General features: G+C 42.0%; 1 protein-coding gene across 1 annotated transcript in view; it reads left to right on the top strand.

Annotated features, from left to right (window-relative positions):
• The window catches only part of LOC123774867 (macrophage mannose receptor 1), a 94,366-nt gene that overhangs the window by 56,661 nt on the left and 17,359 nt on the right, over window positions 1-20,346 (top strand). The window contains exon 5 of the mRNA XM_069316544.1: window positions 2,377-2,565. Coding sequence (XP_069172645.1) covers window positions 2,377-2,565 — 189 coding nt within the window. The remainder of the gene's footprint in view (window positions 1-2,376; window positions 2,566-20,346) is intronic.

A 20,346-nucleotide genomic window follows, 5' to 3' on the forward strand; every position in this document is an offset into this window, starting at 1 on the left:
CAATTTTTTTTTATTGCAGTTAAAATTAACCTAGATATATGACCGAACCTAACCAACCCTACCTAACCTAACCTAACCTATCTTTATAGGTTAGGTTAGGTTAGGTAGCCGAAAAAAGGTAGGTTAGGTTAGGTTAGGTAGGTTAGGTAGTCGAAAAACAATTAATTCATGAAAACTTGGCTTATTAGGCAAATTGGGCCTTGCATAGTAGGCTGAGAAGTGCGTTCTGGCTACTAGGTACGACATATATATATATATATATATATATATATGTCTCATTGAATATGACCTCATATTCTGTATTTACTATCTTCTGATTTAGGACTTCTATCCCTCTAAATGTTTTCTTAGCTTCAGGGCTTAGCTGAAAGAGGAGTTCTCCAAAATTCATTTTCGTAATTTCAAGGTGAAGAAAAAAGTGAATTACTATAGAATGTATTACACTTATTTATACAATTTGCACAACGTTTCGAACCTCCATGGTTCATTCTCAAGTGAAAAGAATTTTCAGAACTGTTTGATTTATACCCGCACTGGGTCAGGTGATAAGACAATAAAGGTAAAAACATGGGGGGATACATAAGGGATAAATGGGGGTGAAGCACATAAGAACATAAGAATAAAGGTAACTGCGGAAGGCCTATTGGCCCATACGAGGCAACTCCTATCTACATACAAAGATTAATCAGGAGTAATTGGCCTGTATGTTGAACAATGTCTTCTGTGTTGGCATGGTAGGGAACCATGAACACCCAAATCACGGAACTATTTACTCTACCCACCATGAGAGTAAGGACCAGACCAGAACATAACGAAATCCTAGTAAACAACACAGAAATCATCGACAGATACAGCGATAGCAGGCGGCTTGACGTTTGCGAGGCACTACACATTAAAAAGTCAACACCAGCAATCAACAGCCAATTAATGCACAACTATATTCTACCCACCTCAAGACTCCGCTCCAATATAGAAGCATCAAGAAATATGGACCAATAGGCTTTCTACAATCACTTCCATTTCAATACCCATTGTTTCGTGTTCTGTCTTGTGTTGATGAAATTAATACCCTATTAATGCCACCTCACCCCATCCACCTCACTCAAATGTAAATATAAACAAAAATCGGAGATGTGTAAGTTCTATTCAGTTGTGTATTTGTAAACTAAAGTCTTTGAAAATGTAATAAGTTTTACGAAACGCGCTCGTGTCGCGTCAGACTAGAAATAAAAATGAATTTTGGAGAATTGATTTTTGAATTACCTCCAACAGTGAAAAGAAATGTACGAAAGATTGAGAAAATTCGTGTTAGAATTATTAATCTTACTTTTTCGGTCATATTTAATAATATATGTCTACAGGAAAGACTGCTACCAAAATATACTAATATATATATATATATATATATATATATATATATATATATATATATATATATATATATATATATATTGCTGTATACTGGCAGCAGGTTTTCAATTATACATGTTTCATATAGGGCTTCTGTCCCTCTGACTAGTGCTCTCTCATCTTAGTTTAATTGGAAGAGGATTTCTCCAAAAGTCATTTTTGTTCGAGGTGAAGAAAAATAAATAAATAACTGTAGAATGTATTTCACTTCTTATAAAATTACACAACGTTTCGAACCTACATGGTTCATTCTCAAGTGATGAAACAGTACAGGGCATATTGGATTTACACCAAAGAGAGGTTAGGTGAGATAAACATCATATTTCACTCATGGTAGGTAGAGTGGAATTCCCAATTTACGGAATTATTCACTCTACCCACTATGAGAGTAAGAACAAGACCGGAACGCGAGGATGCCAACAAAGAAGACACTGCTCAACATGCCACGCCCATTACACCTGATTCATTTGGGCATTAGGACTCTCGACCACTGGCCCCAGCAGCGGGACACAGTAGCTCTATCAACTGGACCACGGATAGCCTTAAGTGTTACTAAGTGCTTCCCCACAGATACTTCTAGCAAAATGACTTATTAACATGTATATTACCGCATTGATAGCTAGTAAGACTTTTTCCCATTTTAAATTATCTGACAAATATAGAACGAATATATTTATTGTAGTTGTCAGAATATCGTTTGCATTTATAAATTGCCTTATTTTATATCCAAAATCCTTTCATTGATATTTACACCAGTAACAAAATTATACATGTCATTAATAACAGCACCAAAGGAGAAGCCTTTGGGAATCCCGCTTGTGACCCCTAGTGTTTTCAACGACGCGTAAATCGAATTTAATATTAAGCCACCAAGATCTGCCTTCATGCTGGCAGTTACACAAACACTTGTTTTGCTAATATCACAAACATAACTAAAATAATATATTGTAATAATTCTCATGAAAGAGTCAAAGGAGGCGGTGGCGTGTGAGGCACCGTTCACTGCCGTGGGAGACATGTGTCTCACCTTCCTCACCCAGGAACACATGTCCTGGGAGGAGGCTGTGGGCACCTGCACCCTGCTGGGGGGACACTTGGCCATGTTTGACGACATCGAGATGCTCAGAAGCATTTATTTACATATACACGACCAAGGTAAGCATTCAACACCGTAATTATTATATCTTTTCACTGTAGATTATAATTTGAGGGCCAACCTCCATATTCTGACTTTACAAAGAATGAAAAAATCGTCACAATAAATTCCAAGAGAAAATTATGAATAACTCTGAAAAATAAATATAAATAAATTTGATGCTATAGGTTGACACAGGGACAAAAACTACATCATTCTCAAAAAAAGTATTTTTATTCTTTCAAAGTTATTGTAACGTTACAGGGCAAAAATTTAAATAAAACAAATACTGGGTCTGTAAGGTGACGCGAACCCGAGACAAAGGCAATCCCAACAGCATTCTTTACCACTGTACCAGTGATGACTGGTTACTAGTCTTTCAACCGGATTTTAACTGAACTCACAGGAAGTCTGGAAGCTCCTACTGAAGCCAGTCCAAGTTTTACCTAAGACCCCCGAAGCACTCATGTGAAGGATAAAGTAATTCATCACCGTACGCCTTAACTTCAGATACACTAAGAAAATCTCACAAATGTGATATACATCAATGGAAAAATCCACTGGGGCCTTGAGGGGATACGAACCAACGACCAAGGCATTTTTCTCATTGGCAATCCAAGGCATGGATTTTCTCTCTGATGTATATGACGATAGTGTGATTTTCTTTGCGTATCTGAAGTTGGGGCGTACGGTGTTGAACTACTTTACCCTTCACCCAAGTGCTTGTGGGTCAAATGTAAAACTTGGACTGGCTTTAGGAGTCCAGACTTACTGTGATTTGATTAAAAATCCGGTGGTAAGACGTTTAACAAGTGACTGTGATCCAGTGGTAAAAATGCGACAGGCAATAATTTTGTCACGGGTTCGTGTCGCCTCACAGCCCTAATGGATTTTCTCATTGATGTATATCACGTTACTGTGATTTTCTGTGTGAAATAATGTAAATAATTTTAATGACCATACTCTGGGAATGTGACCTAAGAAGTGAGATCATTTGACAAAGGATTTCTGTATAAAAATCCTTGATATTCAAAAACCGTCATGTTGAAATTTTAAAATTTATTTTCATTATAACTGAGATTACAATTATCAGAAGTATTACATTATATTAACACTCAGTGATGCAGGGAGGGAATGTTTAACCTTGAAATAGTATTTGAGTTCAATACTTTTTTAAATACAGGAAAAAAAGAATTAGAATTAACAAAGATGAATCTGTAAATAATTTAGGGAAAATGAATATGTATTAACATAGATTATTGATCCTGATTTGATAACTTAGATATCCATAAAAAGTGAAGGCAAAATTAGTGTTGGGACATTAACTAAAAGAGTGGGAGGACACACTCTTTTATTTAAACAATCTTGAAGATTTAATTAAACACTGAAAATAGATAACCATTATTTTGAAAAGTGTTAAAATATAATTCTCTATGGTTTCAGTTAGGAGATTTTAACATTTTGTTCAACTCAGCCAATGAAAATGTTTTGAGGCTTTTGGAAACGTTTATGTATAAAATCTAAGTAACCCTAAATTAAATTGTCTAGACCTACAGGTTGCTTCATTCATGTTTAAATAATTAGTCAGTTTGGTTTAGTTCCTCCTCTTTTTGTTTTCTTTTGGTTTGTTTTTCCCAGATCGAAACTTATTATTGTAAGCTATCCCAGGATGGGGTATAGTCGTTTCGGACACGAGCCGACTGGACGAAGCTCGTTTTCTGTTTGATAAAACCGTGAATATTGTAGCTTATTCTAAGATGAATTAGTTTAGATTAGCCTGTATTGGGATCAGTTGGGTTAAGTTAGGTATGTTTCAAAATTCGTTGTCAAACTGTCTTCTGTACGATGTGATTTGTATCCACCAGGATTCATCAAGCAGTTATGATAACCCGTTCACAGTCCAAGTCCATTCCATCCAGCGTTCGATTCCCAAAGACGCATTCATGAATTTGAACTTGCCGTTCATTCAAAATAGGAAATCCTCATATATAAATTAATTTTGTTATATATTTACATATTTAGGCAATGGTTAGGTTCGGTTAGGTTCTGTTGGCAATTACATATGTTTGTAGTACGTGGGTGTAGCTTTTACCTCGTTGTGGTTTGAACAAAAGTCGTCAACAAAGCACTTGTTTGAGAAGTATTTGAACGTCCAACCCGTCCTCGACTCAAGTCCATTACATTCAGCGGTCAACCCCACAGACGCATTCATAAATTTTAACATGCTGTTTATTCAAAACGGGAATTTTCTCAAGTATAAATTAATATTATAATATATTAGCATATTGTGTATATATAGGCATAGGATAGGTTAGGTTAGATGTTTAGGTTCTGTTGGCGATTATTTGTATTTGTAGTACGTGAGTGAAGCATTTATAGCGTTGTGATTCGAACAAAATTCGTCAGTGAAGCACTTGTTCCGGATATGTTCGAACGGCAGCAGTTGTGAGTCGTGTGTAAACTGCTTTTCATTCATAAACAGGGGGTTTGGCGGGTGCATGGAATCACTTTTGGATCTTTGTTTGGAGGAAGGGCTGGTTACACACGCAACCCGTCCTCGACTCAAGTCCATTACATCCAGTGTTCGACCCCACAGACGCATTCATAAATTTTTACAAGCTGTTCATTCAAAATGAGAATTTTCTCATATATATATATATTATTATTATAAAGTATTAGCATATATTACATATATAGGCATAGGATAGGTTAGGGTTTGTGTTTAGGTTCTGTTGGCGATTATTTGTATTTGTAGTACGTGGGTGAAGCATTTACAGCGTTCTGGTTCGAACAAAATCCGTCAGTAAAGCACTTGTGCCGGAAGTGTTCCAACGTCAACAGTTGTGAGTCGTGTGTTAACCGTTTTTCATTCATAAACAGCTGGGGTTTGGCGGGTGCATGGAATCACTTTTGGGTCTTTGTTTGGAGAACGGACTGACACACAACGCACAACTGATGACGTTCGAACGCTTCCGGAACAAGTGCTTCACTATCAAATTTTGTTCAAATCATAACTCTGTAAATGCTTCACCCACGTACTACAAATACAAATAATCCAGCCCGTCCTCCAAACAAAGATCCAAAAGTGATTCCATGCACCCGCCAAACCCCCTGTTTATGAATGAAAAACGATTTACACACGACTCACAACTCATTTCGTTCGAACACTTCCGGAACAAATGCTTCACTGACGAATTTTGTTCGAACCACAACGCTGTAAATGCTTCACCCACGTACTACAAATACAAATAATCGCCAACAGAACCCAACCACCTAACCTATGCCTATATATGCACAATATGTTAATATATCATAATATTAATTTATATTTGAGAAAATTCCTGTTTTGAATGAACAGCATGTTAAAATTTATGAATGCGTCTGTGGGGTCGACCGCTGGTTGTAATGGACTTGAGTCGAGGACGGGTTGAATAATCGCCAACAGAACCTGAACACCTAACCTAACCTAAATACTGCCTAAATTATGTACAATATGCTAATATAAAATAATATTATTTTATATTTGATAAAATATAGATTAATAAGATTTAAAATTAACATAATAGTCAATTAACAATTAACCTTTTTTGAATAAACAGTATGTTAAAATGGATGAATGCATCTTTGAGGTCGACCACTGGATGGAATGGAATTGCTCGGAGAACGTGTTGTGTGTGTTAACCGTTTTTCATTCATTAACACGGGCTTTAGTGGGTGCATGGAATGGACTTTGGCCTTTGTTTATATGGGCGGGCTGGTTACGCAAGTATGTACGAACCAGTACATCTTTCCTCAATCTTTGGCTGCTTTGCTTACATTTATTAATTAGTTTACAATCTCTGAAGCACTAGGAGCCTGCCTGTAACAATGTGTGAACACTGTATACACATACTCATATAATTATAATCATCTAATTGTGCTTGTGGGGTTTGAACTTCGCCTCTTTGGTCCTGCTCTATATTGTCAATCAACTGATGTATAGGTTCCTAAGTCTACTGTGCTCTATCACATATATGTGTGAAATTACGTATAGAATCTGCCTCCACTACATCACTTCCTAATGCATTCTATCTATTAACTACTTTGACACTGAACAAATTATTTGTAATGTCTATGTGGCTCATTTGGGTACTCAGTTTCCACCTGTGTCCCCGTGTGAGAGTATTACCCGTGTTAAATGGTTAGTCTTTAGCTACCCTATTAATTCCCTGAAATTTTATGTGATAATCATGCTTCCCCCTAACTCTTTTGTCATTTAGTAATGTGAGGATCAATTCACGAAGTCTTTCCTCGTATCTCATATTTTGTAGTTCTGGAACTAGTCTGTTGGCATACCTTTGAATCTTCTCCAACTTTATCTTCTACTTGACTAGGAATATACTCCACGCTGGAGCCGCATACTCCAGGGATGGTAACATATGTGGTAGACAAGATTCTGAATGATGCCTTATACAGATTTCTAAGGGAAGTTCTGATGTAACTAGCCTCGCATTCGCCGTTTTTTTGTTTTTGCAGGGATATTCCTGCGCGGGCCCAAAGCATGTGGCTGGCCTATTATGTATTGCTTGTTTCTGTTCTGCTTAGAGACAGCATAAGTATTTATGATTCGTATGTTCGCTTTTGTAAAATTATGCCCCATGTGTCTTACAACTTCTTCTACTCTATTGAATCAAAGTTGAAATCTTATTGGGTTTGTAACTTTGCACAGTGTTAGATAATGTTCCAGTGGTCTGTCAGGCATTTCTCCACAATGGTGCATACGCTACTGATGTTATTCTTTTCAATTGGACTTCAGGAGACAAGTTCGGTGTGATATCAATCCTTAGATCTTACTCTCTGTTCGTTTTATGGAGCCTTTTATCTTCCATGTTTATTCAGGTCAATTTATAGCCTCTTGTTATCTTTCTCTGTCCTAATCCTCCTCAATTTTCACATCATCAGTAAGCATTGAGAAGAATGATTACATTCCCTTCTTAAAAATAATTTACATATATGAGAAACAGGGGAGGTAGGACCAATAACTGAACGCTGTGGGACTCTGCTAGTAATATCTTACCAATCCCCCTCACAGTGACTCGCCGTCTTCTGTTGCTTAGGTACTCCCTTATTCACTGAAGTACCTTCCCTATCACTCCTGCTTGGTTCTTTAACTTATGCACTAGTCTCTTATGGGGTACTGTGTCTGGCAATCCAAAACTATGCAGTTTGCCCACCCTGCTTTTTCTTGTTTAATTTTTGTCGCTTGGTTATATAATTCTTTTAAACCTGCTAAGTCAAGATTTGCTCTCCTTTATCCCGTGCGGTGATGTTACGAAGTACCTTTCTCCAAATGATCTACTAATTTTTTCCCTCACAATATTTTTTCAACAACTATCTAATGTTTTTTCGGCACCTTTGTTTCCTTAACTTGAATTTACGACTTCTTGTTCAAGGATTCCAGAATTCTTGTGTGTGTGTGTGTGTGTGTGTGTGTGTGTGTGTGTGTGTGTGTGTGTGTGCGCGTGTGTGTGTGTGTGTGTGTGTGTGTGTGTGTGTGTGTGTGTGTGTGTGTGTGTGTGTGTGTGTGTGTGTGTGTGTGCATTCACCTAGTTGTGCTTGCGGGGGTTGAGCTTCGGCTCTTTGGTCCCACCTCTCAACCATCAATCAACAGGTGTACACGTTCCTAAACCTATTTGGCTCAACATATCTACACATTAAATTGTGTATGTAGTCTGCGTCCAACTCATCACTTCCTAATGCATCCCATTTATTAACTACTATTAACTACTCTGACACTAAAAAAAATTTGTATAATGTCTTTATGGCTCACTTGGGCACTCAATTTACACCTGGTCCCTAAGTACGTGTGCCCCTTGTGTTAAATAAATTGTCTTTGTCGACCCCTATATCAGGGGTTGGGGGTGTTAACAAAGTGGATACTTTCTCACTGGCGAACAGAGACCCCAACCCCTCTCTGTTAAAATAAGATCGACCACGGCGGCCACTCTGCTGCTGTCGTCAATCATCAACAATGGACACCGGAGTGCCTATAACGAGTTGGGAGACCACCTTGTTATTACTATACACTCCGAATGTTACCGATCTCTGTCCATCAATTTGCAGCCGTTTCTTTCTTTCTCTCTTACTATCCACTCAGCCTCACTATAGCAAGAGCAAAAATCAGCTGTCAACAAACATTTATTACATGGAAACACATACAAAAATATATAGATAATATTACTGTAGAGCGCAGCAGCCTAGTAGTAGTAGTAGGCATCCATCAGTCTCAGAAGACTATGGAGTTGCGCTCTGGGTGCTGCGCTCTGGTGAGCGCAGCACCCTAGGTTGCTACAAACCGGTAACACTCCACTATCATCTCAGGTCCTCATCAGATAAGCCGTACTAGGCTGCTGCTCAATTTTCGGCACACAATCTACTACCTCATCACTGCTTGAGGTTGAATACCTGGTTCATAAAAAATATCTCCAACAAGAAAAGAAATAAATTTCTCACCTTACACTGCATCTTTCATGCCAAATATGCAGTTAAGCACTTCCTCATATATTATCAAGGTGTCCATAAAGATTCTCTGTTTTACTCCCTGAGGCCCTTCCTTAAGAACATCTGTTTGGGGCCTCAAATTCAGGTGGTACTCCTACAGTCCTTCCAATATCTGCTGCTCCTGAAGTCCAACTCAAATGTTTGTGAAGTGTCCTTTATGCGGCTTCACAAAAGAAACGTGTGGCTCCCTTACACTTGGAGTTCAGCTCCACACTTGGAGTTCAGCTCCACACTTGGAGTTCAGCTCCACACTTGGAGTTCAGCTCCACACTTGGAGTTCAGCTCCACACTTGGAGTTCAGCTCCACACTTGGAGTTCAGCTCCACACTTGGAGTTCAGCTCTACACTTGGAGTTCAGCTCTACACTTGGAGTTCAGCTCTACACTTGGAGTTCAGCTCCACACTTGGAGTTCAGCTCTACACTTGGAGTTCAGCTCCACACTTGGAGTTCAGCTCCACACTTGGAGTTCAGCTCCACACTTGGAGTTCAGCTCTACACTTGGAGTTCAGCTCCACACTTGGAGTTCAGCTCTACACTTGGAGTTCAGCTCCACACTTGGAGTTCAGCTCTACACTTGGAGTTCAGCTCCACACTTGGAGTTCAGCTCTACACTTGGAGTTCAGCTCCACACTTGGAGTTCAGCTCTACACTTGGAGTTCAGCTCCACACTTGGAGTTCAGCTCTACACTTGGAGTTCAGCTCCACACTTGGAGTTCAGCTCTACACTTGGAGTTCAGCTCCACACTTGGAGTTCAGCTCTACACTTGGAGTTCAGCTCCACACTTGGAGTTCAGCTCTACACTTGGAGTTCAGCTCCACACTTGGAGTTCAGCTCCACACTTGGAGTTCAGCTCCACACTTGGAGTTCAGCTCTACACTTGGAGTTCAGCTCCACACTTGGAGTTCAGCTCTACACTTGGAGTTCAGCTCCACACTTGGAGTTCAGCTCTACACTTGGAGTTCAGCTCCACACTTGGAGTTCAGCTCTACACTTGGAGTTCAGCTCTACACTTGGAGTTCAGCAAATAATCTTCCTCAGACCGAAGTTCCTCCACTAACTTCTCCCATACAAACCTGTAATTCCATTACCAATCCATAATAACATGTTTTCCTAATAAAATATAAATACATATATTTACACCAACATAAATTCTTCCTTCCGATATCCCTTCTGCTCACTGGCTCAGCCTCAGTGGGAACTCCCCACATATTCGGAAGAGTCCACTCTGAAATCAACCCTCGACGGCCGCCCAGGGGCTCTGCCCCCTCAGTCACTGACTCACTGACCACAGGCGAGTGTGGATGTGCTGCTCCTGTCTCAAACATGTCTACTCATCTATAACTCTTTTATATCCTCTTGCTATCTTTATAAAATATTTAACCTATGTACATGAACGTTTCCTACGATCGCTGGGCACACGATCAAACACTAATAAACAATCTATCTACTAATAAGAGAGCTTACCGCAGTATTTTAGGATGTGGCGACGCTTGCCCTCAGCAGCTCCGAAAATGACATTACTCATGGTAATCCAACAAAATTCTTTAGGACTGTCTTTCACAGTTTTTTTCAGTCCTGAGTTCGTGAGCACACAAAGTCGCCTGGCAGGCTTCATACAGAAACATCTGCTTGCTCTCCTCCACTCGAGGATATAACACATTAGAGCCCACACAGGCACGACCACCATCTAGGCGTCAGGTCGCCTCTAATATCTTCATAATCACTGATGAATGACGTAAGTCGCGTCCTTGGCAGCTTCCTTACCAGTTGTACATTGTAGCCTTCACTCAAACACTTTATCCAGAACCGTATTCTTCTATCTTACCAGGAGACAGTGACGTACATCTATTCCTGATGACTGTGGCAACTCAAGTGACGCGTTGCGACGTCCGTCGGTGTTACATCACGTCACAAAATGTCGAAATCTTATTTTGACTATCTTCTAGAAGATGCTCGTCCTCTCCTTGTATTCTTTTGAGTCATTCACTGACGTTTCTTAATAAACTTCCTTCCACTGACCCACCTCATCTCTGGTCAGGTGTGTAGAATAACTGTCGCCTGGTAGACCCTCTTCACCAGGCTTCCTGAGGTTCATAACACCTATCAATTCCTTTGAGAATCTTGTTTGTGATCATGTCCCCCCTTAACTCTCCTGTCTTCTAGCGCCATGGGGTTTAATTCCTATAGTCTCTCCTCATAGCTCATGCCCCTCAGTTCAGGCACTAGCCTGGTGGCAAATCTCTGAACCTTCTCCAATTTCGTTTTATGCTTGATGAGATATGGACTGTGTGCCGGAGCTGCATACTCCAGGATTGGTCTGACATACGTGTTACACAATGTTCTGAATGATTTCTTACACAAGTTTCTAAGAGCCGTTCTTATGTTGGCCAACCTGGCACATGCCGCTGATGTTATCCTCTTGATGTGGCCTTCGGGGGACAAGACTGGCGTGATATAACCCCCCAGGTCTTTCTCTCTGATTCTTGAAGAATTTCATCTCCCAAATGACACCTTGCATTTGTCCTCCTGCTCCCTACACCTATCTTCATTACATTACATTTACCTGGGTTAAACTCTGACAACCATTTGATGGACCATTCCTTCAGTTTGTCCAGGTCTTCTTGAAGCCTCAAGCTGTCCTACTCTGTCTTATTCCTTCTCATAATTTTGGCATCATTATTATCAAACACATATATATGTGTGTGTGTGTGTACTCACCTAGTTGTACTAACCTAGTTGTGTTTGCGGGGGTTGAGCTCTGGCTCTTTGGTCCCGCCTCTCAACCGTCAATCAACAGGTGTACAGATTCCTTAGCCTATTGGGCTCTATCATATCTACACTTGAAACTGTGTATGGAGTCAGCCTCCACCACATCACTTCCTAATGCATTCCATTTGTCAACCACTCTGACACTAAAAAAGTTCTTTCTAATATCTCTGTGGCTCATTTGGGCACTCAGTTTCCACCTGTGTCCCCTTGTGCGTGTGCCCCTTGTGTTAAATAGTCTGTCTTTATCTACCCTATCATTTCCCTTTAGAATCTTGAATGTGGTGATCATGTCCCCCCCTAACTCTTCTGTCTTCCAGCGAAGTGAGGTTTAATTCCCGTAGTCTCTCCTCGTAGCTCATACCTCTCAGCTCGGGTGCTAGTCTGGTGGCAAACCTTTGAACCTTTTCCAGTTTAGTCTTATCCTTGACTAGATATGGACTCCATACTGGGGCTGCATACTCCAGGATTGGCCTGACATATGTGGTATACAAAGTTCTGAATGATTCTTTACACAAGTTTCTGAATGCCGTTCGTATGATGGCCAGCCTGGCATATGCCGCTGATGTTATCCTCTTGATATGTGCTGCAGGAGACAGGTCTGGCGTGATATCAACCCCCAAGTCTTTTTCTTTTTCTGACTCCTGAAGAATTTCCTCTCCCAGATGATACCTTGTATCTGGCCTCCTGCTCCCTACACCTATCTTCATTACATTACATTTGGTTGGGTTAAACTCTAACAACCATTTGTTCGACCATTCCTTCAGCTTGCGTGTGTGTGTGTGTGTGTATGTAATCACCTAATTGTGCTTGCGGGGGTTGAGCTTTGGGTCTTTGGTCCCGCCTCTCAACTGTCAATCAACTGGTGTACAGATTCCTGAGCCTACTGGGCTCTATCATATCTACACTTGAAACTGTGTATGGAGTCAGCCTCCACCACATCACTTCCTAGTGCATTCCATTTATTAACTACTCTGACAATTTAAAAATTCTTTCTAACGTCTCTGTGGCTCATCTGGGTACTAAGTTTCCACCTGTGTCCCCTTGTTCGTGTTCCACCCGTGCTGAAGAGTTTGTCTTTGTCCACCCGGTCGGCCGAGGGGGACAGCACACTGGACTTGTGATCCTGTGGTCCCGGGTTCGATCCCGGGCGCCGGCGAGAAACAATGGGCAGAGTTTCTTTCACCCTATGCCCCTGTTACGTAGCAGTAAAATAGGTACCTGGGTGTTAGTCAGCTGTCACAGGCTGCTTCCTGGGGGTGGAGGCCTGGTCGAGGACCGGGCTGCGGGGACACTAAAGCCCCGAAATCATCTCAAGATAACCTCAAGATAACCCTGTCAATTCGCCTGAGAATTTTGCTGGTGGTTATCATGTCTCCCCTTACTCCTCTGTTTTCCAAGGATGTGAGGTTCAGCTCCTTTAGCCCCTGCTCGTAGCTCATACCTCTCAGTTCCGGGACGAGCCTGGTGGCTTACCGCTGAATCTTCTCTAACTTTGTCTTGTGTTTAACTAGGTATGGACTCCAGGCTGGAGCTGCATACTCCAGGATTGGTCTTACATAAGTGGTATACTGGGTCCTGAACGATCCTTACACAAGTTTCTAAAGGCAGTTCTTATGTTGGCCACTCTAGCATATGCCGCTGATGATATTCTTTTGTGTAGGCCTCTGGGGACAGGTTCGGTGTGATATCAACTCCCAGATCTTTCTCTCTAATTGACTCTTGCGGGATTTCACTTCCCAGATGATTCCGTGTGTTCAGCCTCCTGCTCCCTTCGCCTAATTTCATTACCTTACACTTTCCTGAGTTGAACTTTAGCAGCCATTTTCTAGACCATTCCTCTAGTTTGTCCAGGTCATCCTGTAGTCTCTGTCTATCTTCATCCGTCTTGATTCTTCTCATAATTTTTGCATCATCAACAAACATTTAAGAGAAACGAGTCTATACCCTCCGGAAGATCGTTTACATATATTAGAAACAGGATGGGTCCAAGTACTGAGACCTGTGGGACTCCGCTGGTGACATCTCGCCACATTAATGTCTCTCCCCTCACCGTTACTTGCTGTTTTCTGTTGCTTAAGTACTCCCTTATCCACTGGAGCACCTTCCCTTTTACTCCTGCCTGTTGCTCCAACTTTTTTAACAGCCTTTAATGGGGTACTGTGTCAAAGGCTTTCTGGCAGTCCAGGAAAATGCAGTCGGCCCACCCACCTATTTCCTGCCTAATTTTTGTTGCCTGGTCATAGAATTCTACTAATCCTGTGAGGATCGATTTACCATCCCTGAACCCATGTTGGTGGTGCGTTACAAAGTTTTTTCCCTCCAGATGCTCTACGAGCCTTTTCCTCACGATCTTCTCCATCACCTTGCATGGTATACAAGTTAGGGAAACTGGCCTGTAGTTCAATGCCTCTTGCCTGTCGCCCTTCTTGTATATTGGGACTACGTTAGCTGTTTTCCAACTTTCTGGTAAGTCTCCTGTTTCCAGTGACCTGTTATACACCAAAGAGAGTGGCACACTTAGTGCTTCCGCACCTTCCTTTAGTATCCGTGGTGAGATTCTGTCAGGCCCAACAGCCTTTGTCACATCCAGTTCCAGCAGACACCTTTTGACCTTATCACTGGTGAGATCAAATTCCTCCAAGGTTGCTTGGTCTGCCTCCTCCTCATTTAGTGCAGGGGCTTCTCCTTCTACTATTGTGAAGACCTCCTGGAATCTCTTGTTGAGTTCTTCACACACCTCCTTGTCATTATCTGTGTATCTGTTTTACCCTTTTCTCAGTTTCATTATATGTTCCTTCACTGCTGTTTTCCTCCTGATGTGGCTGTGAAGCAGCTTTGGTTGGGTCTTGGCTTTACTCGCGATGTCATTTTCATACTGTCTCTCTGCTTCCCTCCTCACTCTGAGGTACTCATTTCTGGCCCTCTGGTATCTCTCCCTGCTCTCCGGTGTTCTGTTATTTATGTAGTTTTTCAATGTTCTTTTACTCAGTTGCTTCGCTACCTTGCATTCCAGGTTGAACCATGTTTTTTTTTTTTTCGTTTTTCTCCTTTTGGACGGGGATAAACCTGTCTGCAGCTTCCTAGCACCTCTGGGTGACAAAATCCATCATGTCCTGCACATTCTTGTCTCTAAGTTTTGTTTCACATGGTATTCCCTTGGGAAGATCCTCATCTCGTTATATTTTCCTCTTCGGTAATTTAATCTTTTTCCCTCCGATCCCATCCTTGGATAGGTTATCCCTATCACCACCAAGTACTCAAAAGTCAGTACACAGTCCATATCTCGTCACACACATGTGTGTGTGAGTGTGAGTGTGAGTGTGTGTGTGTGTGTGTGTGTGTGTGTGTGTGTGTGTGTGTGTGTGTGTGTGTGTGTGTGTGTGTGTGTGTGTGTGTGTGTGTGTGTGTGTGTGTATGTGTGTGTGTATGTGTACTCACCTATTTGTACTCACCTATTTGTGCTTGCGGGGGTTGAGCTTTGGCTCTTTGCTCCCGCCTCTCAACTGTCATTCAACTGGTGTACAGATTCCTGAGCGTACTGGGCTCTGTCATATCTACATTTGAAACTGTGTATGAAGTAAGCCTCCACCACATCACTGCCTAATACATTCCATCTGTTAACTACTCTGACACTGAAAAAGTTCTTTCTAACGTCTTTGTGGCTTATGTGGGTATTCAGTTTCCTCCTGTGTCCCCTTGTCACGTACCATCAGTGTTGAATAGTTTATCCTTGTCTACCCGGTCGATTCCCCTGAGAATATTGTAGGTAGTGATCATGTCTCCCCTTACTCTTTTGTCTTCCAGTGTCGTAAGGTGCATTTCCCGCAGGCTTTCCTAGTAACTCATGCCTCTTAGTTCTGGACTAGTCTAGTGGCACACCTTTGAACTTTTTCCAGCTTTGTCTTGTGCTTGACAAGGTTCGGGCTCCATGCTGGGGGCCGCATACTACAGGATTTGTCTTACATATGTGGTATTCAAGATTCTGAATGAGTCCTTACACAGGTTCCTGAAGGCTGTTCTGATGTTAACCAGCCTCGCATATGCCGCAGACGTTATTCTTTTTATGTGGGCTTCAGGAGACAGGTTCGGTGTGATATCAACTCCTACATCTTTCTCTCTCTCCGTTTCATTAAGTACTTCATCTCCTATTCTGTATCCTGTGTCTGGCCTCCTGTTTCCATCGCCTAGTTCATTACTTTGCATTTACTCGTGTTGAACTTTAACAGCCATTTGTTGGATCATTCACTCAGTCTGTCTAGGTCATCTTGTAGCCTCCTACCATCATCCTCTGGTTTCAATCCTCCTCATAATTTTTGCATCATCAGCAAACATTGAGAGAAACTAGTCTATACCCTCTGGTAGATCATTAACATATATCAAAAACAGTATAGGTCCATGGACTGAACCCTGTGGGACTCCACTTGTAACGTCTCGTCAATCTGAGACCTCACCCCTCACATTGACTCGTTGTCTCCTGTTGCTTAGGTACTCCTTTATCCAATGGAGTAACTTTCCTTTACTCCAGCCCGCATCTTCAGCTTTTTCACTAGCCTCTTGTGTGGCACTGTATCAAAGGCTTTCTGGCAATCTAAAAATATGCAGTATGCCCACCCTTCTCCTTCTTCTCCGATTTTTGTTGCCTGGTCGTAGAATTTAAGTAACACTTTGAGGCAGGACCTGTCATCCCTGAATCATGTTGATGCTGTGTTTCAAAGATCTTTCGCTCCAGATGTTCCACTAGCTTTCTTCGCACAATCGTCTCCATCAGCTTGCATGGTATGCAGGTTAGGGACACTGGCTTCTAGTTCAGTGCCTCCTGTCTATCCCCTTTCTTGTATATCGAGACTACGTTACATACTTTCCAAATTTCTGGCAGTTCCCCTGTTGCCAGTGATTTGTTATACACTATGGAGAGTGACAGGCACAGTTCTTCTGCTCCTTCCTTTATTATCCAAAGGGAAATTCCATCTGGGGCTATAGCTTTTGTCACATCCAACTCTAGTAAACACTTCCTTACTTTCCCGCTGGTAATCTCAAACTCTTCCAGTGGTTCCTGGTTAACTATTCCTTCTCTTATCTCTGAAATTTCTCCTTGCTCTAAAGTGAAGACCTCCTGGAATTACTTATGCAGTTCCTCACACACTTCCTTGTCGTTTGTAGTGAATCCTTCTGCCCCTATCCTTAATTTCATAACCCGTTCCTTTACTGTTGTTTTTCTCCTGATGTGGCTGTGCAGCAATTTAGGTTGAGTCTTTGCCTTGCTTGTAATGTCATTTTCGTATTGTCTTTCTCCTCTCTTCTCATCCTGACATATTCATTCCAGGCACTCTGGTATCTTTCTCTGCTCTCAATTGTCCTGTTATTCCTATAGATTCTCCACGCCCTTTTGTTTTGTTGCTTAGCTAGCCTACATCTCTGATTAAACCATGGGTTTCTCATCTTCATTTCTCTGTTTTCATTTTGGACTGGGACAAACTTGTTTGCTGCTTCCTTGCACTTCTCCGTGATGTAGTCCATCATGTCTTGGGCCGTCTTTCTCTTGAGCTCTGTTTCCCATGCTATATCTGTTAGGAATTTTCTTATCTCTTCATAGTTTTCTTTTCAGAATGCCAGCCTTTTATTTTCAGTACCCCTTCTCGAGTTCAATAACCCTTTTTCAATCAGGTACTCAAACGTCAGTACACTGTGGTCGCTCATTCCTACTGGGGTCTCAAAACCGATTTCTCTTATGTCGGAGTCGTTCAGAGTGAAGACTAGGTCGAGTCTCGCTGGTTCGTCATTTCCTCTCATCCATGTGGGTTGTCTGATATGCTGGGTTAAAAAGTTTCTAGTCACGACCTCCAACAGTTTGGCTCTCCACATATCCTCGCCTCCATGCGGTTCCTTATTCTCCCATTCAATCCTTCCGTGATTGAAGTCTCCCATGATGACCCCCCATGTGTGTGTGTGTGTGTATGTGTGCGTGTGTGTGTGTGTGTGTGTGTGTGTGTGTGTGTGTGTGTGTACTCACCTATTTGTACTCAGTTATTTGTGCTTGCGGGGGTTGAGCTTTGGCTCTTTGGTCCCGCCTCTCAACTGTCAATCAACTGGTGTACAGATTCCTGAGCCTACTGGGCTCTACCATATCTACATTTAAAACTGTGTATGGAGTCAGCCTCCACCACATCACTGCCTAATGCATTCCATCCGTTAACTACTCTGACACTGAATAAGTTCCTTCTAACGTCTCTGTGGCTCATGTGGGTATTAAGTTTCCACCTGTGTCCCCTTGTTCGCATCCCACCAGTGTTGAATAGTTTATCCTTGTTTACCCGGTCGATTCCTCTGAGGATTTTGTGGGTTGTGATCATGTCTCCCCTTACTATTCTGTCTTCCAGTGTCGTAAGGTGCAATTCCCGCAGCCTTTTCTCGTAACTCATGCCTCTTAGTTCTGGACTAGTCTAGTGGCATACCTTTGGACTTTTTCCAGCTTCGTCTTGTGCTTGACAAGGTACGGGCTCCATGCTGGGGCCGCATACTCCAGGATTGGTCTTACATATGTGGTGTACAAGATTCTGAATGATTCCTTACACAGGTTCCTGAACGCTGTTCTGATGTTAGCCAGCCTCTTCTTTTTATGTGAGCTTCAGGAGACAGGTTTGGTGTGATATCAACTCCTAGATCTTTCTCTCTGTTCGTTTCATTAAGTACTTCATCTCCTATTCTGTATCCTGTGTCTGGCCTCCTATTTCCCCTGCCTAGTTTCATTACTTTGCATTTACTCGGGTTGAACTTCAACAGCCATTTGTTGGACCATTCACTCAGTCTGTCTAGGTCATCTTGTAGCCTCCTACTATAGTCCTCAGTTTCAATCCTCCTCATAATTTTTGCATCATCGGCAAACATTGAGAGAAACGATTCTATACCCTCTGGGAGATCATTTACATATATCAGAAAGAGGATAGGACCAAGGACTGACCCCTGCGGGACTTTCACTCTTAACGTATCGCCAATCTGAAACCTCACCCCTCACACTGACGCGTTGTCTCGTGTTGCTTAGGTACTCCTGTATCCAACGGAGTACCTTCCCTTTCACTCCAGCCTGCATCTCCAGCTTTTTCACTAGCCTCTTGTGTGGCACTGTATCAAAGGCTTTCTGACAATCCAAAAATATGCAGTCTGCCCATCCTTCTCTTTCTTTCCTTATTTTTGTTGCCTGGTCGTAGAATTCAAGTAACCCTGTGAGGCAGGACCTGCCATCCCTGAATCCATGTTGATGCTGTGTTACAAAATTCTTTCGCTCCAGGTGCTCCACTAGCTTTCTTCGCACAATCTTCTCCATCAGCTTGCATGGTATGCAGGTTAGGGACACTGGCCTGTAATTCAGTGCCTCCTGTCTATCCCCTTTCTTGTTTATCAGGACTACGTTAGCTGCTTTCCAAATTTCTGGCAGTTCCCCTGTTGCCAGTGATTTGTTATACACTATGGAGAGTGGGAGGCACAGTTCTTCTGCTCCTTCCTTTAGTATCCAAGGGGAGATTCCATCTGGTCCTATAGCCTTTGTCACATCCAACTCTAGTAAACACTTCCTTACTTCCCCGCTGGTAATCTCAAACTCTTCCAGTGGTTCCTGGTTAGCTATTCCCTCTCTTATCTCTGGGATTTCTCCTTGCTCTAAGGTGAAGACCTCTTGGAATTTCTTATTCAGTTCCTCACACACTTCCTTGTCGTTTGTAGTGAATCCTTCTGCCTCTATCCTTAATTTCATAACCTGTTCCTTTACTGTTGTTTTTCTCCTGATGTGGCTATGCAGCAATTTAGGCTGAGTCTTTGCCTTGCTTGCGATTTCATTTTCGTATTGTCTTTCTTCCTCTCTTCTCATCCTGGCATTCTGGTATCTTTCTCTGCTCGCCAGTGTCCTGTTATTCCTATAGTTTCTCCATGCCCTTTTCATTCGCTGCTTAGCTAGCCTACATCTCTGATTAAACCATGGGTTTCTCATCTTCATTTCACTGTTTTCCTTTTGGGCTGGGACAAACTTGTTTGCTGCATCCTTGCATTTTTGCGTGATGTAGTCCATCATATCTTGGGCCGTCTTTTCCCTGAGCTCTGTTTCCCATGCTATATCTGTTAGGAATTTTCTTATCTCCTCATAGTTTTCCTTTCGGTATGCTAACCTTTTGGTTTCGGTATCCCTCCTCGAGTTCAATAACCCTTCTTCAATCAGGCACTCAAACACCAATACACTGTGGTTGCTCATTCCTACTGGGGCCTCAAAACCGATTTCTCTTATGTCAGAGTCGTTCAGGGTGAAGACCAGGTCGAGTCTCGCTGGTTCGTCATTTCTCTCATCCTTGTGGGTTCTCTGACATGCTGGGTTAATAAGTTTCTAGTCACCACCTCCAGTAGTTTGGCTCTCCACGTATCCTCGCCTACATGCGGTTCCTTGTTCTCCCAATCAATCCTTCCGTGATTGAAGTCCCCCATGATGAGCAGGTGGGAACTACTTCT

This window comes from Procambarus clarkii, chromosome 84 (assembly GCF_040958095.1).
Source record: "Procambarus clarkii isolate CNS0578487 chromosome 84, FALCON_Pclarkii_2.0, whole genome shotgun sequence".
Lineage (NCBI taxonomy): Eukaryota > Metazoa > Arthropoda > Malacostraca > Decapoda > Cambaridae > Procambarus > Procambarus clarkii.